Source organism: Orcinus orca, chromosome 16 (genome assembly GCF_937001465.1).
Source record: "Orcinus orca chromosome 16, mOrcOrc1.1, whole genome shotgun sequence".
In the NCBI taxonomy this organism is placed as follows: domain Eukaryota; kingdom Metazoa; phylum Chordata; class Mammalia; order Artiodactyla; family Delphinidae; genus Orcinus; species Orcinus orca.
The window spans coordinates 35548890-35573790 of NC_064574.1; the positions used below are offsets into that span (position 1 = coordinate 35548890).

General features: G+C 38.5%; 1 protein-coding gene across 2 annotated transcripts in view; it reads left to right on the forward strand.

The window, feature by feature from the left end:
* The window catches only part of PLCB1 (phospholipase C beta 1), a 679784-nt gene that overhangs the window by 10312 nt on the left and 644571 nt on the right, over nt 1-24901 (forward strand). For both annotated transcript variants that reach the window (XM_004276458.4, XM_012535449.3), the window contains exon 2: nt 7542-7619. In XM_004276458.4, the coding sequence (XP_004276506.1) occupies nt 7542-7619 (78 nt within the window). The remainder of the gene's footprint in view (nt 1-7541; nt 7620-24901) is intronic.

Here is a 24901-nt window from a genome sequence, read left to right on the forward strand (position 1 = left end):
AATGTCGCCTACCCCACCTTCCTCCTACAGTTACTGCCCTCTTTTCCTCATCCTTCCCTCCACAAGGAACATGCAGCTTCTACCCACCTTCTCCTCTCCTAACATCCCACTCACTCCTTCTCTGCCCTCCAAAGCCTTATTCTGCCTTTGCCATTGCTTTGAAATTTCTCTTGCCACAGCTTCTGGCAACGTGTTGGGTGCTAGCCCAATTGATATTTTTCAGAATCTACCTTGATTCTTTTTCTGCAGTTTCCTTCCATCTACCCATTCAGTGTTCATACTTTAAATTTGTATTGATGCCTCTTATAAGCTGGACATTTTGCTAGTGTTGTGGATTTACAATGGTAAATGATTTGGTTCCTGCCCTCATGGAGTTGGTGCTCTATTGGGGGAGATAGATGCTCAACAAAGAGAGGTAAATGATGTTACTATAATTGTGACAAGTACTACGGAAAAAAGTACAAGTGAGTATAAGAAGTTTGGAAGGTTTTCATGGAGAAGTTCTGTTTAAGGAAAGACCTGAGTTATAAGTAGGACTTAAGCCAACATGAGGATGGGGAGTGTATTAGGTCAAACGTACAGGACATGTGGGCATCCCAAGGAGGGAAGGCATATGGGACTTTGAAGGACAGGGAAGAATAAGCAAATGGGGCACTTGGTGGCTCAGATAATGAGGTGGGATGGCAAGGGGTGCATATATGCTACTTAGGCCACTGAAAAATTTTATCATGAAGTCAGTAGGAAGCCATTAAAGCTGTGTTTCTGAACCTCAGTACTATGGACATTTGGGGCCAGACAATTCTTTGTTATGGGGTTTGGCCGGTGCATTGCAGAATGTTTAGCAGCATCCCTGACTATCTACTAGATTCCAGTAACAAAATCCCCAGTGTAACAACCAAAATTGTTTCTGGACATTGCCAACATTTCCCTGGGGTGAAAAACTGACCCTGGTCCAGAACCACTGATTAAAATGTAAACCACTGATTTAAATCTTAACTGATTTTAAAAAGTACTGGGCCCCTGTGTGCGCACGCATGCGCACACACACACGGCCAGTAGGGACATGAAAAGATGTTCAACAACATTAGTCATTAGTCATCAGGGAAATGTATATTAAAACCATAGCCCACCAGACCTCTAGCTTCCTGAAATGATTGGTTTACTCATCTGATGCCCCCACTAAACATTGAGCACCTTGTATGATGGGGGATCTGGACTTTCATTTGAATCCCTAGTATAGGCCTGCAGTATCTTGCATGGTGTTTGAAGGAGCATGCTTCCAACTTTTTGCTGTATTTTGTTAAAAGAGATTTGTATACCTGTCAGTAAAAGGCAACTTTTTAATGGTACTTCTCTCCACTGTTTTGCATCCTCCACCCTGGACCTTCTTCCCACCTCTGCTTTCCTTTCCTCAGGGAAATTTCAGACTGGACAGGCCCTGGGAAGAAAATCCTCTTCCATGCTGATGCACATAGAACATTTACTTCACTGATCTTAATCTCACAATCCATCATCCAAGACTGCCTTTAGTGTGTGTGTGTGTGTGTGTGTGTGTGTGTGTGTATGTGTGTGTGTGTGTTTCATAGTCAGGGCTGCATCGCTGACGTTTGTTGGGCATCACATCTGATTTTCTGTGACACTTGGAATTTTTTTTCCTTACATAGCTGTTTGTGTATGTGTTTGCCGTCTTTGGCTCTGCTGCTTTCTGAGGCAAGTCTTGGGCAATCCCTGTGGAGCATGGCTGTTTTTTTTCCCTTGTTGACTCTGTAACATTGATTAGTTGAGAAGTGCACATCTCTAGCCATGTGTGTTTTCTGTTTAACAACATGAGGACACGAAATCACTGTGGAGTCAGAATTGTGGTCAATCTAGGCCAGTAGACTTTCTGACAGTGGCACCAACGTGTGGGCTGTGGGTCTGTGGGTCTGTGAGCCGGTCCTCGACATTAGCCTTAATGGGTTATAGCTTGTATCAGTTTTATAGGGTGTCCATAACAAAGTAGCACAGACTGAGAGTCTTAAACAACAAAAATGTGTTTTCTCACAGTTTTGGAGGCCGCAGGTCTGAGATCAAGGTGTTAGTGGAGTTGGTTCCTTCTGAAGACCCTGATCTGTTCCAGGCCTCTCTCCATACCTTGTAGGTGGCTGGCCTCCCTGTGTTGTCACATCATCTTCCTTCTGTATGTGTCTGTGTCCAGATTTCTTCTTTTTATAAGGACACCAATCCTATTGAATTAGGGCCCACCCTTAATGACCTCCTTTTAATTTAATCGCCTATGTAAAGATTGTTAACCATATAGGGTTGCACCTTGAAGCACTGGGTGGGACTTGAACATACGGATTTTGGGGTGGGGCACAATTTAGCTCATTACTAACCTGAACCCGGTAAAGTAGAACTCAGAGGGCAGCAACGTATTGTCTCTATTCAAATACTTGAAGAATTGACACTTAGAGAAGCAACTAGATTTATTTTGTATAATTGGGTTGGCTGAAAAGTTCATTTGGAAAAACCCAAATGAACATTTTGGCCAACCCAATAATTAGGTGTTAAAACTAAATGGTAGCTGCATATATGGAAAAAAATCCCCAAATTTTCTAGCTGGCATTATCTGACCAAGTTTGCTTTGTGAAAAAGATTTCCCTGTTAAGGAGAAAACTTATTTTCTCATGAAGATTTAGAGCTCCACTGCCCAGTAGAAATATAAAATGAGCCACACTGGAAATTTAAAATTTTTTAGTAGCCACATTAATAAAGTAAAAAAAAAAAAAAAAAAAACAGGTGGAATTAATTTTTTTTTTTTTTGCGATACGTGGGCCTCTCACTGTTGTGGCCTCTCCCGTTGCGGAGCACAGGCTCCGGACGCGCAGGCTCAGCGGCCATGGCTCACGGGCCCAGCCGCTCCGCGGCACGTGGGATCTTCCCGGACCAGGGCACGAACCCGTGTTCCCTGCATCGGCAGGCGGACTCTCAACCACTGCAACACCAGGGAAGCCCCTGGAATTAATTTTAACAATATAGTTTGTTTAACCCGATATATTTATTTACATATGTAATTAATATAAACAATTATTCATGAACTACTTTACATTCTTGTTTTCATTGTCAGTCTTTCAAATCTTATAGCACATCTTAGCCAACTCGCCACATTTCAAGCGCTCCGTGGTCTCGGGTGAGCCCATATTCAGCAGTGCAGGGGGACAGCGTTGCCATCTCAGTTGGGGCCAGATCATCTCCAAACAAATGAAAAATGGTTCTTGAGGGACAAAAAGTCTTCTTATTCTTTACTTTTTATTTTATATAAAGCACAGAATACATACAGCATATAAATAGATATACAGAATATCTGTGATATTAACATTTCATGGAAGATGATTAGGAAAACAAATGTCGAAAAAAGCCCTAATTTAGCAGATCAGTAATGAAACTGTTGAGTGACCTTGGTGTAGAGTCTGCCCTTGAGGCTTAATTCCAGTGCTTCCCTTACTAGCTTAGCTAGGTTTCCTTGGACCTGGTTATTTAAGCTAAGCCTTAGTCTATTTATATGTAAAATCGGGATAAGTGTCTACCTCTTAAAATATTATAAATATCAAAGGAGAAATTCCATTTCGAGTTCATACTGCAGTGATTGGCTCAGACCAAACATTTAGGATGTGTCTATTATTATTTGGTCAGGGAGTTCTGTAAAGAATATTCTGGTATTGGGAGGGAGTTTGGACTGTTTTGTCATTTCCTCCCAGTTTCTTTAGGACATTTTGTTTATTTATTTATTATTAAAGTATAGTTGCCTTATTATTATTAGTTTTGGGTGTACAGCATATTGATTCAATATTTTTATAGGTTATACTCCAGGGTATATAATTTGTTTTATAGTGATTCATTTATTTTCACATTTCATCTTTTTTTTGAGATGTAATTATCATATAACATTGCATTAGTATATGTTATTGATTTATATCAGCACATTGATGCACAAATCATAATAAAGAAGTTATAGGACTTTGTAATTTTAATATTGATTGCAGTGACTCTTTTTCTTACTGAAATATCTCTCATTCTTTTGGATGTTGAGGTTTTAAAAAGTCCCTTTACTTTGTTCCTTGACTGTCCTTTATTTAACCTAAAATCTTTTTGGAGATTCATGTAAATTGTAGAACAGCAGCTTCTTATATCATTATATTAGTCTTCATTTTTGATAAGATGGGATGAGAGTAAAATGGTTTCTGTCAACGAAAGAGGGGTAAATAGAGATTTACTGTACATTATCCACAATTACTAACTTAAAACAGGTATGTTTATTAGTGTTCTTCTTTTCAAGGTAGATGTTTATTGGAAAAAATACCTTATAACTTTAAATAAGCAAATTAAAGTTGAATTCCTAGTTAGAAGCCATGTACTTAGAAGACACAGGGATGTCTACATTTCAAGCTCACTGGTGCTCCTGGGCATTTACATCATTGTATTCCTGATTCAAAGCCTCACCCATTGTAGGCCTGTGTCAGTGGATCTGAGTCTGGTTCCTGGACCAGTAGCAGCAGCATCACTGAAAATTAAGTAGAAATGCAGATTCTCAGACTCTATTCCAGATCTCCTAAGTGAGAAGCTCCAGAGAAAGGGCTCAGTAGTCTGCATTTTAACCAGTACTCCTTGTAAATCTGATGCACCCAAAAGTTTGAAAACCACCTTCTTATGGAATACACATCTTACGGATATTGATGGAGGGAGAAAGAATAAAACATAGACCATCTGAGAGTTACCTCCATTATTCTGCAGTAAAATGCTGCAGTTGCCTTGGAAATGAAGGATGGCTGTATATTTCAAACTTCAAACTACAGCATATATTCTGACAATTAAGAATACTTGAGATCTGGGTTGAGCAGGGGGAGAATATTGGCACTTGCAGCTATGTGAGAGGTGTGAAAAAAGGAGGTGGAGTTGAAAATGGATATTCATGTATTTCTGGGTCAAACCCTGCCTTGCATGGCAAGAATGCCAAGTTCCAGCTGATCTTGGAATGTCAAAGGTGATTATGGAGGAAGCAGGCAGGGAGCCGCGATAAATGATCATTTAGTAGAGGAACTGTGGCCGGAAGAGTGGGTCAAGAAAATACTGAACAAAGGAGCTTTAATTTTGAAGGAGGAAAAGGAATAAGCTAGAAAAAGCAGTATCCGAAACAACGAGGCAGCCTAACACAATGTTCCAACATATAAATTTGAGCTGTTTTGCTCTGCTAACTTTAAATATTTTATTGTCTGGGATCCTTGCAGTGAATTGTCACTAAGATTTTGATTAGAATCTTATCAGATACTCTTGTCAGACACTCTGATTAGAAAAGGAACTGATGTGAAAATGGTAAGTTACACCTACAGGTTAATTCCAAATTTACCTGGAAATTGGGATGTGTGTTCTGTGAAGCCTATTGGAAACTTTTATTTCACCCAACTCTGGAAGAGTAGGTGATGAAACAGAACTGAAAATATTGCTATGATTTACTGGAAATATTACTCTGAACTTCTATGCATGTAATCTCATAGGAGAAGCTTCAGATATTTTAAAAATTATTCTTCCATTATAATATCAAATTTGTTTCCAAGTGTCTTTTTTTTTTAACATTTAAAAGTAATTTTGGAATTTAAAAATTCCAGCTGAAGCTCTATGTAACAGCACAAGCCTTGTAAAAGATATTTTCAGACTGCATGTTAAGAATGAATCTTAAGACTATCAGGATAAAACAGCAAGGCAGTTGCTCAAAAAATTAAATATAGAACTATCATATGATCCAGTTATTTCACTTCTGGGTATATATGGAAAAGAATTGAAAGCAGGGATGCAAACAGATATTTGTAGGCCTATGTTCATAGCAGCGTTGTTCGCAACAGCCAGAAGGTGGAAAGAAACAACCCAAATGTCCATCAGTGAATGAATGGATAAACTAAATGATACAGACATATAATTGAGTATTATTCAGTCTTAAAAAGGAAGGAAATTTTGATACCTACTATAACATGGATGAACCTTGAACAGATTATGCTGAGTGAAATCAACCAGATACAAAAGGAAAAATACTGTATGATACTATTTATATAAGGTACCAAAAAGTAGTCAATTCATAGATATAGAAAATAGAATGGTGATTGTCAAGGCCTAGGGGGAGGAGGGAATGGTGAGTTAGTGTTTAATGAGTGTGAAGTTTCAGTTTGGGAAGATGAGGATGGATGGTGGTCATGGTTGCACAGCAATGTGAAAGTACTTAATGCCCCTGAACTTTACACTTAAAAATGGTAAGTTTTATGTTATATATACTTAACACAATAAAAAAAGAATGCCATGATAAACTTTCATTTAATATTTTAATAAATCAGGTTTTAAACATAATCCACTATAATAATAATGAACATTTTTATGTGCCAAGAATTGATCCAAGTGCTTTACCCAAATTATCCTGTTTAATTCTCACAAAAAACTCTGACGGAGGTATGATTATTATCTCTTTTTTTTCCAGCTGTGGTTGTGCAGAATGAGGCACGGGAGGGGACAGGCAGAGATTTGAGCCCGAGGGGTTGGCCTCCAGAACCTGGCTCTTATAATAAAACTTACCATGTGTACAAAAGCCTTAGATTTGCTCTACCCATCAGGAAGACAATCCCAAATTCCAAAATTATCTCTGCAAGTTCTAAATTTATTACAAATCTTTTTAATCAGATAGAGGATATGACACACCAGAGTTACAATGTGTATGAAAAAGTTGAAATAAACTGGTTTTATTTATGTCTCTTTAAAAAATGCAATTCCTGCAAAGATCCCAGTATTTCAGTATAAAAATCCATATCCAGTGACATGTGTTTCTTTGTGCAGATGGTATGCCTTTCTGAAAATTGCCAAAAGAAAAGAACACATATTTTAGAAATGTTTAATATTGTAATTACAATACAGGCAGTTTTTGCTTTATAATATGCATGCTTTAAACTAAGAAGACTGTCTATGATGTTTTATTTTATTGTGTGAAATTTAAATTTATAACAGTTTTGTGTATAGCCTTCCGAACATATAGAAGATGACCTTATTTACTGTTACCTTGGAAACAGCAATACCTAAATGCTGTGTTTACTCTCTTCAGCACAATTAAAAATCATTTTATAGAACAAATGTAATTTAAAATAATATCCTGAAGCATGGATTTCAATTAACTTTAATCATATAAAATATGTAATGATGTTTAGTGTTAAAATTATTTGGAAAACCAAATATAGCTTTTTGTTAGAAAACATGCCAGTGCCTTGAAAAACTTGCCTTAATCAATAAATACATGCATCACTGGCCTTTTCCTTTATAAGTAATGTCCCAATATTCTAATTATTAGTAAAGTACCTCAGTTATGTAATTAGCAATCCTATGATGTTAAAGATATCATGTTTAATTTTTTATTAGTTTTACTAATAATTGATGATCTTGGAGAAACTTAACAATTATAACTTAAGTAATTCACAGGTAAGGCTTTCTATAGTGGCATATGTTGATATACGTGTATTTTCTTACATTTCTAGGACTCCACTATTGTCACTCCAATTATTTTGAGGACCGACCCTCAGGGATTTTTCTTTTACTGGACAGATCAAAGCAAGGTAAGAAGTGAGATATGTCTTTCTTACATTTTCCAGTTAGTTGCTGATTTGCGAAGTATTTAGCTTTCTATCCATTTCATGGATGACTCTTTGTAATTTATTTAAAGATTCTACTTAAAAATAATATCTTAGATAGAAATGTCTTGGGATTTTCCAAGGTCTGAAATATTAGATGTGCTAAATCCTAGAACAATTGGCATTTTTCAGGGTAAGAACATGGAATTGTGAATTACATTTGTTGTAGAGGGAAGTTAGCCAGTATTACTGCCGTTAAGTCTCCCACCAACTCTACCCATAAAAAATGAAGAAACATGATGAGAAAGTCATTTTTGACCCTGATGACTGTAACTGTGGCTTTCCCTTTCTCTTCCTTCTCCCCTTTGCTGCTTATTAAGGGTTCTCCCAGCCTCAGCAGGAATTTGGCCTTGATAATTTGTTTTTTGTTAGAAAATCAGGAATAAGATCCCTTTAGACTATACCTTCACTTTTTCAGGAATTTCTTCCCATTTTAGCTTTCTGTCCACCATACCATGAATTTAGAATCTCATTTATTATGAAACCAATTGAGATGATTCCATATTGAATTATTAAAAACTAGACTGTCTGCAGATCATAAGATTTATTTGGAGTTTAATGGGTAGTTAGGTCAAAATATTCATAAAAAGTAGGTTATTATTTCCATAGACGATGGAACATACACTTGACCATACACTTGATGTTGCACTTGAACATACAAGGCCACAGACCACAGAATATTTTGGTCCTATAAGTTCTGATATTTGGAAAGATGGGACAGGCTTTATTGAGAGTGCTAAATCCATACTGAAACCAATAAAATACCTGGCATCAAACTGTGAGGTGCCTTTTCATGTTCTGGTGTTAGTTCTCTATATCCAAGGTTACTGGTGTTTGTCAGCTTAGCTTTCGGCCATTGGGGGCAACCTGGACTTCACCAGTGAGTAGTGGTATGGAAACTGCTCTGTGCAGTGGCATATTTGGGGTCAGAGTAGAGCCTGGGGAAACTCTTAGGGTGCTAGACAGTAATATCTGGCCCCCAGGGCCAGTCCTGAATGGGTCTGTTAACACGTCATCCAAAAGGCAGATTTTAGCTTTGTGGTCCTGGAGTTACTTTCTGAATATGGGTGCCCTGTAATCATCTCTGGCCACAGACATGGGGCTAAATCATAGACCCCGAGCTAATGTCAAAAACCGTATTTGAGTAAGATTTCATACTGACTGTTCATGTTTATTACTGGGTGTGTTAATCACTTTGGCTTTGACATTCTGTTTGGTTTCCTGCTGTTATGTGTAAAACAATGGCTTGAAAGAGGTTTTTTATTTTTTTTCCTCCTAAAGGCTATTTTTAGAACTGTTGAAGCTATATTCATGAGATATATTTATAATGCCTAGAGCATTTTTAAATGTTGGGTATTTGTACAAGAGACTAGACTGTCAGTTTGATTTTTCAACTTGTAAATCAAGCTTCTATAAAAGCAACAGAAGGTATTTTGGGGTTTTTAAATAATTCATAGCAACTCAGTTAAGCTCCCCTTTAAGACCAATGATAAATAGTTCATTGCTTAAGAAAGAGAAAGTATTTAGGACCAGAGGCTCTTTGATGTACCTCTGTTGTCCTGTGAACCCAGTATTTTAACTCATGCTTATTTTCAAATGTAGAAAATTCTCAGTTTTTTAATACTAACCACTTTCTCTTGGTTGTAATGCTGTTTATGACCAACTTAAACAAATACTGTGGTAGCAATACTTCTGTCTCTTTATTACTTTTCTTTTCATGGATATTAATCTTCCAGTTCTAGCCAAGAGATGGGAATTTCATTTTTCACTTTTTAAGTCAACGGTCAGTCATGTATCAGAATTTTGAGGTTTATTTTTTTAGTTAATGATCATATATCAGTATCTAAAAGATGAGACGATTTAAGAAAAAAATTAAACTTTCCATGATTCTAAGTTTGTCATTTTCTTCTGGCTTTAAGCCTAGTCCTGGAGTCAGAACGAGTGATGAATCCACTTCTAAGAGGTAGACTCCTGTAAGTGATATATTAGAAGCATAAATGTACGCAAGCAGAGATGGTACCCACAAGTGAGTGGGGAGGGCACACAAGCTTTAAGTCCATGTTTTTGCATAAAATCATTTGAAGGGGTGGGCCTAATGTTGCAGTCAGATGATGCTTAGAGGCCCAGTTTCTTTAAGATATTTTTTCTGACAATCAGTCTTGTTGATATGAATCTATCACATGTACTACAGGGGTTACGTCTCAAAGAAAAAATGTGATACTTTTAAGTTTATCCCCTGATTCCCTCCCCACCCCTGTTTGGAAGCTTGCGTTGGTATCTGGGTGATGTGCCTCTCTTCTCCCTGGAGCTTCTTCCTTTGTCTTTGTCCATGTTTCTCCTTGGTCCATGAAGCCTGTGCTGAAGCCCTTTGATTAGCGATCCCTTGAAGCCTACTCTGCTCAGAGGCAAGCTGAGTGGCTTAAGAAGCTCTTGGTAAAGAATATTGTTACAAGATCTTTCTCTTTATAGCCCTGGAGGAGAATCCTCACATTTGACAGTTTCTCATCCATGTCTTCTCTCCCGTCATGGCCACATTGTACCATGCACCACTGATTTCAAGCCACTGGTTTCACTCTCTGTGAACATTGACATGCTTCCTTCTGTAACCCCTCCTTTGATGTGTCACCATAGAAATGATAGGTGGCAAAGAAGACAGACAGCCCAGATGATTTAAGAACTTAAAACCCAGAGCAGGCAGGTAATTTTTATGTAGCAGAAATGTGCTCTGATGAAACATTGAAAGAATGTTTGGGGTTGGTTGGGAGCAGATAAATATGAACATCATCTTAAGGGATAAATGTTCATACTTTGTACCAGCTCTGGGCTTATTTTAATCATTCTTTCCCTTTTATTGTTGGCTCTGTAAATCTTATTGACTGTAATTAGCAAGAATGAGTTTCTGAATATGACTATTTTAAGCATGGTTGTTTTTCTTATGTCAGTGTGTGTTATGTAAAGAAGATCAGTTTATTTGTAATCATGAGTGAGAAGGGGCTCCTGTACAGCCTGAGTATGGAAGAGGTTGCCTGCATTACGCTATGACTTTACTTTGGAGCTCTGCCATATCAGGACCAGAAACCAACACAGGAAGTGTTAGCCGTGAAAACCATGCGAACTGCAAGAAGAATCTGTATGGGAGCTAAAGAAGAAAAAAGGGTCAGTGTAAAAGGCTAATAACAAAAACCTATCCTGCTAGAACATGAAACATAGTAAGCTGATGCCCTGCTTCTGTGCCAAGGTTGGTGTAAAAATAAAACTACTCACTACTAGATCCAAGAAATTCAATATAGTTCAGTAAGCTCTTCCTTGTATCCCTAAAACAGGAGCTTGGAGGAGGGGAAAGAGGAACATATAATTAAATTAACAAGGAAGAGGAGGAAAAACACATTTTAAAGGAAGGATTCCTACTACTTTATCTTTTTTGTTACAGATATTATTTATTTTTTATTTTGTGGATAATCCACTAATAGGTTCTTTTTGTAAGAGAGTAAAGCAGTATTGATGCCTTTGACTCCATCCCACCATTGACCCAATCCTAGTCTCTTCCAAAGTCAATTGCTCGTAACAGCTTCATGGTATCTTTCCAGGTCTCCTTTTAATGAATTTGTGCATACATTAACTATGGAAATATTTCATTTTGTTTCATTTATATCCATTTGTACCCTAAATAACATCATATTATTTTTACTGTTCCACAAACTGGCTTTTCACTTTACAATATGTCTTACAGAACTTTTTGTGTAAGTACATGTGAATGCACTTTATTCTTTTAAATTGCTCTACGTATCCCATAGAATGGATGAGCAAATTTCATTTAACAATAAAAATTTCTCATTGATGGACTCTTGGTAGTTGTCTGTTTCTAGTCCACAGAAAACAATCCTGAACTATAGAGTAATAGTCAGCCTTGTGTATCCCTCTCTGAGTATATGGGTCAGGCGTCCCTGAGGTAAATTTTGAGAAGTACAATTGCTGATTGAAGGCTATATATATCCTAAATTTTAGTTAATAGTTGTGTCATTTTATAACTTTGCCAGTCTTGTGTGAGAGGAACTGTTTCCTCCATCCCCACCAACACTATTAAGAAACATTTTAATTTTTGTCAATCTGATGCAAGCATTGTATCTCTGCTCTAATTTGCTATTGCCTGATTTGCTGGTGAGCTGTGTACATTTTCTTACATTTGTGGACAATTTCTGTTTTCTCTTACAGGAGTTACCTGCTGAATTTCCTTGCCTTGTGTTGAGAGTTGTCCAGGTATTCTGGATGTTAATCCTTTAGCTGTTAGGGATGTTGCAAATATTTCCTTCCTGTCTGTGGCTTGTCTTTTGAATTTCTTAACTTCTAACTTATGCATGACAAAAGATGACTCGACATTCTCAAATTTGATGTATTCACATTTCAACCTTTTTTCTTTTTTTGCTTTATTTAAAGCCTTTCTTATTCATCATCCTCATAGCCATCATTATTATTAGTTTAGATTTTTAATTCATGTATAGTTGTCTTAGTCCATTTGGGCTGCTCTAACAAAATACCATAGAATGGGTAGTTTATAAATGACAGATATTTATTTCTCACAGTTCAGGAGGCTGGAAGTCCAAGACCAGGGTATCAGCATGGTCCAGTGAGAACCCTCTTCTGGGTTGCAGACTTCTGGTGTCCTCATGTGGTGGAAGGGGCTAAGGATCTCTCTGGAGCCTCTTTTATAAGGGTGCTAATCCCATTCAGGAGGGCTCTGCCCTCAGGACCTAATCACCTCCCAAAGGCCCCATCTTCTAATACCATCCTTGGGCATTAGGTGTTCAACATATGAATTTGGCCTGGGGGGTAGGGACACAAACATTCAGGCCATAGCAATCATATAATGTATTTTGAACATTGATGTGAAGTTTGGTTCTAAATTTAATTTCTTCAAATGATTAGTCTTGTCTGTGGGTGGCTCCTCATTCTTTCTTGTTGGAGCCAGCTCTGATAGCACCATCTCTTCTGTAGCTTTCTTCTGGCTGAGAGTGGAGGGTGTGGGAGGTGGGAGCTGTGATGGTGGGTTGACCTGAGTTGATGCTCCCATTTCATTCCTAGTGCTAATACCTTCACCGCCTGTTTGGGTGGCCCAGATCTACTCCTATGTTTTAATGTCTGTGGGTTTCTGGGATGTCATTTCCTACTTCCTTTTTATTCCATTTATCTTTTTCTTCCATTCTTTCTGATTGAACAAGTACAATCCTTTCTGTGTACCCATGATCCTAGATGATAGACATATATTTACACCTCTATATCCAGTCATTTCTAGGGACCCAGGACCAGAGGAGGGCTCCACCATCTGCACCATATGCCATCTTTTTCTGGTCTATGATTTTGCACGAGACAACCATTTGGGATCCTTGTAGAGCAATGATTAAGCTTCTATTAATGACAATTATAGACCGCATTCTCTTATGGTAGCCTTAAATTTCTATACAGAGTTCAAAAGCAAGGTTTAAAAATTAAATATTTACATAAGACACAGTGACGTTTTCAGAATAAAAGTCCAGAATTCAAAAACATTTAAAATGATGCCTCATAAACCTCTAAGAAAATCTAGAAATATCATGTTAAAAAAATAGTCTGGCCTCCAAAAGAACCACCAGGCACCACAGATTTCATTAATCATCATTTAACAATGGCGCTTCCTCTTTCACACACACTTCCCTAGTATATCCCAGAAACATCAATTTTGGACTTTCTTGTCTATGGTGAATGGGGTAAGACACTCAACAGTCAATTGAGTGCAGTGACCTGATTATAAATTAAGAAGAGCAACTCTATTCACTTTTATTTGGCAGTTTCCCCCAAACCCTGAAACAACAACTGATTTACCTTAGAAAACAGCAAAGTGCATGTGAGTATCACTCTTGGAGGGCTGGGATCATTGCTTGGCCTGCAGTGGTGCACCAATCATTGCCAACAAACCAGCAGCAACTATGGACTAAGTCTTTTCTTTCACCCTCCATGAATTTCCTTCACATAAAGAAATTAATAGAGCAGACATGGCCCAAAATCTAAACCCACGTCCTTACTACTCCTGAGGCTGAGAGTTGGACCCCAGTGGCCAGCATTTGCATTCCTTTGCTTTTTCTGGCCTCTGGAGCTCATGTCCCTGCCTGAATTAACACCCACCCAACCAAAGAAGTTTGATGGGCAAATACTACAGCTCCCTCACTTCTTGGATGGGATAACTCAAAGGTGCTAGCTTTCTGTTTTCCTCTAGTACCCTCCAGGGTTAATAAGCCCATTTACCCTCAGTGGTAACTGGCTTGAAAACACACCCTTCTTGGGCTTCCTTCCCTTCCTGTCTCGATTACCCATGTATCCTGGAACCACCTCTAAAATAAACTCATTTTACTAGAATCCTTGTTTAGCAACTGCTTAACATGGATGCTTTGTACCTAACAACTTAATATAGATGCCCCATAGTTAAGGGCATTAAAAAGATTCCTAAGTAAGAGGCACTGGAAACTGTTAGGTATATACTTTAAGCCAGGGAGGTTTTCTTTTCTTTTTCTTAAAAGAGTCCTGATTTGGGAGGCCAGAACTTGAAGTCAGACAGATGTGGGTTGGAGTTTCTGCTCTGCCTTGTACTCCATGAGTCATGTCTGGTGAATCTCTTCAACCATTTAAGCCTCCGTTTCCTCATCTGCAAGATGGGGTGTAACTTTCTCAGAGTTGCTTATAAACATGATGCATGTGTGTAGCACAATGCCTGGCACTTTGTAAACTCACTCTTTGTGGTGGCTTTTTAAAAACATTTAATTTTAAAATTAGTTTAATTTTTAAATTAAATTTTAAAATGTCAGCATTCCTGAGGTATGATTGACAAAATTTAAGATAGTTAAAGTGTACATCTTGGTGATTTGATGTACATATCCATTGTGAAAGGATCCCCCCATCTAGTTAATTAGCATGTCCATCACCTACCTCACTTATTTTTCTTATTTTTGTGTATGTGTGAGAATATATAGGTTCTACTCTCTTAGCAAATTTCATCTATATAATACAGTGTTGTCAGCTGTAGTCACCATACTATACATTAGATTCTCAGCCCTTATTCATTTTATAGTTGAAAGTTTATAGCCTTTGATCAACCTCTCCCTAGTTCCCTGGCACCCCAGCCCCTGGCAGCCACTTTTCTGCTCTCTGTTGCTATGAGTCTGACACCTCACCCCTTTCTGAAGGTTTCACATGTAAGTGATACTGTGTCATATTTGCCCCTCTCTCTCTGGCTTTATTTCACTTGGCATAATGCCCTCAAGGTTCACTGTGGTGGCTTCTATTATTGGTATATAATGGACAGTTAGTCTCTGACTAAACAGTTAGTCCCTAACTAATTGTTAGGGACCACACATGTGCTGTTTTGAAAGCCAAGTGACCATCTATTTACATATATTTAAAAAGAGTTTTTCTTCTTCTTCAAGGTAATAGTGACTTGTTTTCTGTTTAGACTCTGCTGTGGTCTTTTGATCTAAAGCATTGAAACTTAGGTCTGTTTGGGCAAACAAGATGTTTATTTATGTATTTTGTAATGTTTTGGGAACAGAACTATGCAAGGCAAAAGAAGGGATTTATTGTTGAGAAGACTTTCCCACTAAGGATAATTTGCTAATAAATACTGCATCATAGGTGAAAGGTTTTTGACCCTCGGGAATCGGAAGCATCTTATGAAATAAGCTTTAAGATGATTTAAAAGTCTTGGATAGGAGAAAATGCTATTATTCACAAGAAGAATTGGGCTCCGCCATGGTTGTCTGTGTCTTTTTTCCTAAGATAATCACTTTGGGATTGGATTTTCACTGCTATATTGGCACCAGGAGCTCCTTTTCCTCCATACTGATCAGATCCTTAGAGATTAAACGTTCAGTGTTTGTGAGAATAATTTAGTCAGTGGTCTGTTAGATTGCTGAGGAACAAACTTCTTCTCATCAATTCTACTTCCAGATTAAGCTTTATTTATTATCAACACTTCCTTCTTTTCACTGCCTTGAGTCCCAAAACTTTTGCCTCCATGAACTCTTAGCTACTGTAGGACAGCTAATATGATTGCTTAGCCTATGCAGATGCAGTAGAAGAAAACATGTTATTAGAATGGAAATTTTTACAAGGTTGTGAATCATGGTTTTTTAGTAAATGCATTTTAAAATCAAGCTGACTATTATGAAATGGCATCGTTGTTCTTTCTTTGGAATCATTTCTAGGGTGTAAGTGCATTAACCTGATTTTCATGTCTCCATCATAGCACTTCATCAGGCAAATGACAACAGCATTGCTTGTGTGAATACATTGTAACCAGAGTTTATTACTCCTAATATAATTTAATTACAAAATTATGCCTCAGTTTTATGAGTTGCTTATATTTAGCTCTTCCTAGTCTTGTAGTAGAAATTAAATTGGATGCTTTCTATGCTATGAAGGTATTATAATGGGATATTTGTACCTTTTGATACAAAATTAGTTTGAGATGCTGGATTAAAGGAATGTGTAGAGGAAATACATTTTGTATGTTGTTCATAGTTTTATTTCTTGTTATCTGGAAAACCCATTTGCGCTTGTTGTGAGTAGAATTCCCAAATATATTGGTATTGACCCAATGTCTTGCTCCTTTGCTTGAATTATAGAAGTTATAGATGGAGTGAGTATATTTGTTTGACCTCTAGTTCCTTTTCTTGCCAATTCAAAATTGTGTGATCCTACTGATGGGGTCCTTGTCAAACTCTTTCTATATTTAATAGCAGGACAAGCCTCTTTTTTCCTTCTGGTAACATAAATGGAGACTTACAGTCGAGTCATTTAAGCATTTACCAAAATAAAAATAGACTTAAAAATATAATTATTTTTCACATTTTATCTTCGTTTGTTTCATTTAAATAGTTTTAAGAGGGAAAAACATAAACTTTAAACTATATGACAAACCCACAGCCAATATCGCTTTTAATGGTGAAAAACTGAAACCATTTCCTCTAAGATCAGGAACAAGACAAGGTTGTACACTCTCACCACTATTATTCAACATAGTTTTGGAAGTTTTAGCCACAACAGTCAGAGAAGAAAAAGAAATAAAAGGAATCCAAATTGTAAAAGAAGAAGTAAAGCTGTCACTGTTCACAGATGACATGATACTATACATAGAGAATCCTAAAGATGCTACCAGAAAACTACTAGAGCTAATCAATGAATTTGATAAAGTAGCAGGATACAAAATTAATGCACAGAAATCTCTGGCATTCCTATACACTAATGATGAAAAAACTGAAACAGAAATTAAGGAAACACTCCCTTTTACCACTGCAACAAAAAGAATAAAATACCTAGGGATAAACCTACCTAAGGAGACAAAAGACCTGTAAGCAGAAGACTATAAGACACTGATGAAAGAAATTAAAGATGATACAAACAGATGGAGAGATATACAATGTTCTTAGATTGGAAGAATCAACGTAGTGAAAATGACTCTACTACCCAAAGCAATCTACAGATTCAGTGCAATCCCTATCAAACTACCAATGGCATTTTTCACAGAACTAGAACAAAAAATTTCACAATTTGTATGGAAACACAAAAGACCCTGAATAGCCAAAAAAGTCTTAAGAAAGAAAAACAGGGCTGGAGGAATCAGGCTCGCAGACTTCAGACTCTACTACAAAGCTATAGTAACCAAGACAGTATGGTACTGGCACAAAAACAGAAAGGTAGATCAATGGAACAGGATAGAAAGCCCAGAGATAAACCCATGCACATATGGTCACCTAATTTTTGATAAAGGAGGAAAGAATATATAGTGGAGAAAAGACAGCCTTTTCAATAAGTGGTGCTGGGAAGACTGGACAGCTACATGTGAAAGAATGAAATTAGAACACTCCCTAACACCATACACAAAAATAAACTCAAAATGGATTAAAGACCTAAATGTAAGGCCAGACACTATAAAACTCTTAGAGGAAAACATATGCAGAACACTCTATGACATAAATCACAGCAAGATCCTTTTTGACCCACCACCTAGAGAAATGGAAATAAAAACAAAAGTAAACAAATGCAACTTAAAAGCTTTTGCACATCAAAGGAGAACATAAACAAGACAAAAAGGCAACCCTCAGAATGGGAGAAAATATTTGCAAATGAAGTAACTGACAAAGGATTTATCTCCAAAATGTACAAGCAGCTCATGCAGCTCAATATCAAAAAACAACCCAATCCAAAAATGGGCAGAAGACCTAAATAGACATTTCTCCAAAGAAGATATACAGATTGCCAACAAACACATGAAAGGATGCTCAACATCACTAATCATTAGAGAAATGCAAGTGAAAACTACAATGAGGTATCACCTCACACCAGTCTGAATGGCCATCATCAAAAAATCTACAAACAATAAATGGTGGAGAGGGTGTGGAGAAAAGGGAACCCTCTTGCACTGTTGGTGGGAATGTAAATTGATACAGCCACTATGGAGAACAGTATGGAGGTTCCTTAAAAAACTACAAATAGAACTACCATATGACCCAGCAATCCCACTACTGGGCATATACCCTGAGAAAACCCTAATTCAAAAAAAGTCATATTAGCACAATGTTCATTGCAGCTCTGTTTACAATAGCCAGGAAATGGAATCAACCTAAGTGTCCTTCGACAGATGAATGGATAAAGAAGATGTGGCACATATATATAATGGAATATTACTCAGCCATAAAAAGAAATGAAATTGAGTTATTTATAGTTAGGAGGATGGACCTAGAGTATGTCATACAGAGTGAAGTAAGTCAGAAATAGACAAACAAATACTATATGCAAACACATATATATGGAATCTAAAAAAAGCTTCTGACAAACCTAGGGGCCAGACAAGAATAAAGACGCAGACATAGAGAATGGACTTGAGGACTTGGGGAGGGGGAAGGGTAAGCTGGGATGAAGTGAGAGAGTAGCATGGACATATATACACTACCAAATGTAAAATAGATAGCTAGTGGGAAGCAGTGGCATAGCACAGGGAGATCAGCTCGGTGCTTTGTGACCACCTAGAGGGGTGGGATAGGGAGAATGGGAGGGAGACGCAAGAGGGAGGAGATATGGGGATATATGTATAAGTATAGCTGATTCACTGTGTTATATAGCAGAAGCTAACACACCATTGTAAAGCAATTATACTCCAATAAAGATGTTAAAAAAAGAGCAATCGATTTATTAAGTAATTGGTGTCACATATTTTAAGGTGTTTTTTTATATGCACTAATTCAGTTTGCACTAATTCAATATTTTATTTTATTTTTTAAAATTTTTATTGGAGTATAGTTGATTTACAATGTTGTGTTATTTTCAGGTGTACCAGAAGGTGAATCAGTTTTACATATACATATATCCACTCTTTTTTTTTTTTTTTTTTTTTTTTGCTGTACGTGGGCCTCTCACTGTTGTGGCCTCTCCCATTGCGGAGCACAGGCTCCGGACGCTCAGGCTCAGTGGCCATGGCTCACGGGCCCAGCTGCTCCGCGGCATATGGGATCCTCCTGGACCGGGGCATGAACCCGTGTCCCCTGCATCGGCAAGCGGACTCTCAACCACTGCGCCACCAGGGAAGCCCTTTGTTTTTTAAGATTCTTTTCGCATCTAGGCCATTACAGAGTATTGAGTAGAGTTCCCTGTGCTATACAGCAGGTTCTTATTCATTATCTATTTTATATATAGTAGTGTTTATGCACATTTCTTTTAATTATTTTTTTATCATTGTTATCATAACCACCAATAATAGCAATCACATATATGGTGTTTTCTGCATGCCAGACACTGCTCTGATACATATGTACATGCGCATGCCCACACACACACACATACACACACACACACACACACACACACACGCACTCAATCATTTCCATGAACCTGTGAGGCTAGGGCTATTATCACCCCCATTTCCAGATGAGGACATTGACGTGCACACAGAGCTTGAGTAATGACCTTGGTCATACAGTTTGTGAATTGAGGCAGGAATAGAACCCAGGCAATCTGGCTCTGTGTCCTGGCTCTTAACTTCGTGCTTTTTAAAGACCCTGTTTAATCTGTCAAGTTAAGTGTCTCTCTGAGTTTTTTTTCTCATAGACTTGTCTGAAAATAAACCTCAGTAGGCATACAGCATGTGCATGGAAAAGGCAAAAAATATGAAGTGATTCTCAACTTGGGCTGCACATGGAAACACTGAAATCACAGGGGGAGCTTCAAAGAGTGCTGATGCCTGGGCCCCAGCCCCAGAGAGTTTGAGTGAATTGCTCTAGGGTGCAATCAGGACATTGGATTTTCTTTTTTTTTGTTTTGGAAAGCTCCTCATTTGATTCTAATGTGCAGCCAAGGTGAACACTGAGAGGAAGCAAGCTGGCATCACAAATCAATTCAGTGAACATCCTGAGGGGTTGTGCTCACTCTACCTTTCCTGTCCGTGGCCTCATTTCTATCAGAAGTCAGACTCAGCTTGAGCACCCAGAGGCCCTACAAGACTCTGAATTATTTAGCTATGATTGAATAATATTCCCTATACTGCACTTAGGAAGGCAGGAAATTACTAGCATTTTTTAGAAAGATTCTCAGTATCCAAGATTGAATCAAAATAGATATTTTTATTATATTCAGTTGATTAAGATTCATTTAATTTTCCATTCCCCAAATGTTCCAGGTACTAGCTATTTGTTTTATTTTTACTGAACATGTCCTCAGCACTCAAGCCCTGTTTATTAACCTTATGTTTATGTTTTATAGATCCCCTAGTAGACCAAGATACTGTTTGAATTCCATATTTCATTAAATTAGTTGCACTTTTGAATAAGCAAATGTGGTTTTAAAAATGATTTTATATAATTATTTCATATCTTAAATTTGTATTATAGATACAAAAGCAGATATCATCTTGGTAAATTATGGCATCATGTCATTTCTTATTCATTTGTAGGAATCCTTCCTTTATTGATACATAAGCCCAGCAGGGAAACCAGAGAGAGCCAGGTCATATACAGGTGTGACAGGAAGCTTGTGATACAGTCACTTCTGTGTGATACATTTGAGTGGTAAAATGTGTGTTTCTCCCTTAAGAATTCTTGGTTTTCACTTCTGTCTTCTATGTGGATTGTGATGGGAATGATTTTGCATGAGATTTCTCTTCAGTGTTTTACATGGTGAACAATGCACCTGTTTGAAGTGAATGCCTCAATGAAAAGTTTTATGGGGCAGAACTAGTTGCTATGCTAAGAAGCTAAGGGCTGTGCTGATATACATAATGGATTCTATTTTTAGTTGAGCATGTGTTTCTATAGCCTGGCTTCATTATGCAAGAGGCCAGCGGTTTCAGCACTACATTGTGAATATTGAGACATTAGATGATCAGAAGAGGTGAGACTTTAGGTTGTGAAATTTTCATCTATTGTAGCCCTGACAGAGTTCATGACTAGAGGGAAAAATTAAAAATGAAACAAACAGATGAACATATACACACTACTATATGTAAAATAGATAACCGACAAAGACCTACTGTATGGCACAGGAAACTATACTCAATATGTTGTAATAAGCTATAAGGAAAAAGAATCTGAAAAAAAGTTATATATGTATAAATTTATCACTTTGCTGTATACCTGAAACTAACGCAACATTATAAATCAACTATACTTTCATAAACAAAACAAAACAAAAAACCCATGTCCTGGCTACTGTAAATAGAGCTGCAATGAACACTGTTATAAAGCAGAAATTAACACACCATTGTAAAGCAATTATACTCCAATAAAGATGTAAAAAACAAACAAAGTTCTAAAACGACTTCAGCTTTATGGTGTTTGTAGGGTGAGTTCTCCCAGAAGCTGACCCCAAGACAAAGATTCAAGCTCAAGTACTTGATTTGGAAGGTGACCTCATGAAGCATGGACAGAACAGTGGGGAAGTGAGACAGGCAAGGGAAGACAGCCCATAATGGTTGAATTATCAAATAGGTTACACTCTGGGCAACTGAAGCTTCAACCCACTGGGGAGCCCTGGGGGACCTTGTGGCACACACCACAGCGAGAGAGCTGTGATATTTACCTATCAGTTCCCGCCTGTCAGTGTTTGAGGACAGCTCTTCCCTGGGCTGTTATGTCCTCAGCACTTTGTCAGCCCCTCTCCATGGCCAAGGGGCCTCCAGATCAACGAGCCCCAGGCTTCAAGAAAGCACTCATAGTTGTGGTTAGAAGTTGTCAGTGGGCATGCGTAGGAAAACATGGGCACCAGCAGCAGCGACTACTCTGAAGGCCTTAATTTTCAGGTCAGACTTTATAAATCTCTACCACAGGCGCAAACAGGTGGCTGAACCCATTCACAGGCAGACAGATCTTTTTTTTTTTTTTTTTGCGGTACACGGGCCTCTCACTGTTGTGGCCTCTCCCATTGCGGAGCACAGGCTCCGGACACGCAGGCTCAGCAGCCATGGCTCACGGGCCCAGCCGCTCCGTGACATGTGGGATCCTCCCGGACCGGGGCACGAACCCGCGTCCCCTGCATCGGCAGGCGGACTCTTATCAACCACTGCACCACCAGGGAAGCCCGGCAGACAGATCTTACTTGGTCTGCTTAACATATTAAAATGTAAAGGCCAGCATTTAAAGAATCTGGGGAGTTAATATGCAAATCTGGATTTCTCAGAAAATCAAAAGGCCTGGCAACACTGGTCACCAGTACCCCCATGGCCACATTTGGCCACCTGCAATCAGGGCATGTGGGATCCAGTCAACCACTGTCCCCACCAGGCCAGCCTGCCTGCCTCATTGACATGATCACTTAGGCTCATTTAGACTTTTGAGCGTAGAGTATCAGGCGTCTATGGCAACATCCTTTACTGGAAGTTTCAATAAGCTAATGATTACGAAGCTTCCTGTGGAATGAAGTCAGTTCTGTCACGATAGGCCTGTTGGTTGCTGTGGCGTAAAGACTGATTTTACAGTGGAAAATGGCTGAAGGTCAGCAAATCCAGGCCCTGCTCATAACTGCCAGAAGCAAAGCAATTGATACCCCAAGCTCATTTTCTTTGTGAGATATGGATTTGAAGTGTGTGAGCCTTGAGGTCACTCTCAGCTTTAAAAGGCTATTATTCCAAAGTGACTTTCACACGACATTGTGCTAGGTTAGATTTATCAATATGACTCCTTGGCAAAGGATTTCATGTTGAGTTGGGCCATTAATCTATGGGCAATAAAAATGGTGGGCTCTGGGACACCAGGCAGAACAACTTCCCTTTGTGGAATGAATGGCATTAACTGCATCCCCAGTTCAAGGCAATGGGCACTGACTAGTTTAGCCAGCTACTGTAACCTGACCTTTCCCCATTATAGAGCTTCACTGTCCCATATGGTGGCCACTAGATGCATGTTGCATTTTACATTTAAATTGTAATTAAAATGAAATAAGAAATGCATTTCCTCAGCCACAGTAGCCACATTTCAAGTGCTCTGTAGTCATCTGTGGACAGGTACAGTTAAAGAACATTTCCATCACTAACAGAAAGTTCTGTTGGATGTCACTGCATAGAGATTGGGTCAGAAATGGTCTAGTCAGAGCCAGTGCGAAGCAAAAGTTTCCTTGAATTTATAGAGAAAGAACCTTTCTCTCTTTTGCTGGATCATGTCCTGCAAGGATGTTGTATGGACCTGACTTTGTTATTTTGTTCCCATGGATGAAGATGTTCAGGTGCTCTGGATACCACTTTGGGAGCCTAACAGGTAAGCTAACCCTTCAGAAGACAAACCAGTGAAGGACCAGATCCTCAGTGATGTCATTTGAGATATAGATCAGACCATTTCAAATCCATGAGCTAATCAGTCTCCTTCATTGTCTAAGCCAGTTTCAGATGGGATGTTGTGCTAGGTACCATGAAGATAATGACTCTTAGTTGGAGGGTTAAATGCAGTGTTTTATTCCATCACAGAAATCAAAGAAATGTAGCGGTAAAAAATGCTAATGTTTCAGACAAAAATGGCATAAAATCTTTCATTTTAGAATTGGACCAGGCCTTAATTAAGTTATCACATCTGATCCCTTCATTTTTCTCTCTTGTAATCGAGGGACAGGGAATGGGGTCTGGCACAATTACATAGCTAGCTGGTAAAAGAACCCAAGTTAAAATGCACATCTCTTAATTACCAACATACATTCCTTCCACTATATCACACCATCATTTCCCAAAAAAGTAAAATTTTCTAATATTAATGATTAATTCAGGTTGTGTTATTATACAGTGGTGTGGTTTGAACATATGGTAAATAAACCCACTTTACAAAAGGAAAAGCAATGTTTGATCATTCCTTACTAAATTTTGTCCATTGAGAGAGATTTTCCCTTTATCATTCTCCTCCTCCCTTAATTATCTCTTGTAGTTATTTACAGAATAAATATATCAGTCACCTTCTGTTGTGCAGCAAACCACCCCCAAACTTAGTGCCTTAGAACAACAACCATTTATTTCAGTCACTCCTGTGTGGGCTGACAGTCTGGTGTGGGCTCAGACAGACCCTTTTTCTTGTTCAGCCGGGCTCCTCTGGCATCTGTAGGTAGCTGGGGGATGGGTGTGAGGCTCTGCTGATCATGGCTGGCCTCTCACGTCTGAGGCTGCATCTGGGATGGCTGGGATGGCTCGGATCTGGTCCAGGTGGTCCCTCATCCTCCAGCTTGTTCTTGTGGTGGGTTCTGAGACAGAATGGAAGTTTCAAGGCCCTAGAGTCAAAATTGCCATATTGGCACTTCTGCCCCATTTTATGTGCAAAACCAAATCATTCATAGGGTGAGGAAATAGATGCCAGCTCTTTATATCAAGTTCTGCAAAGAGGCCTGGATACACATAATGGAATGATTTGTGGCCATTTTTGCAATCAAATACAGAAAAGGAATTGTTTCCTCAAATAATAGGAGACTGTCTTCGTTATAGTGAAATGTCTCAATGGGGCAGAACTGACCAATGGCTTCCAAAGCTTCCTGAAATATCAAGGCAGTGCTAAATACCCTAGCCAGGCAATTGTGTTAACTGCATACATGCAGCATTTGAGCCTTATACTGCTGTGAGGTAGGGTTCTGTCTTCATACCCTAAACTTTGGGTCCTCCATTGATGTTCAGAGAAGAAAGGATCCCTGTGAGGTGAGGGGGAAGTGGAGCCATATTCCAAACCAGGATG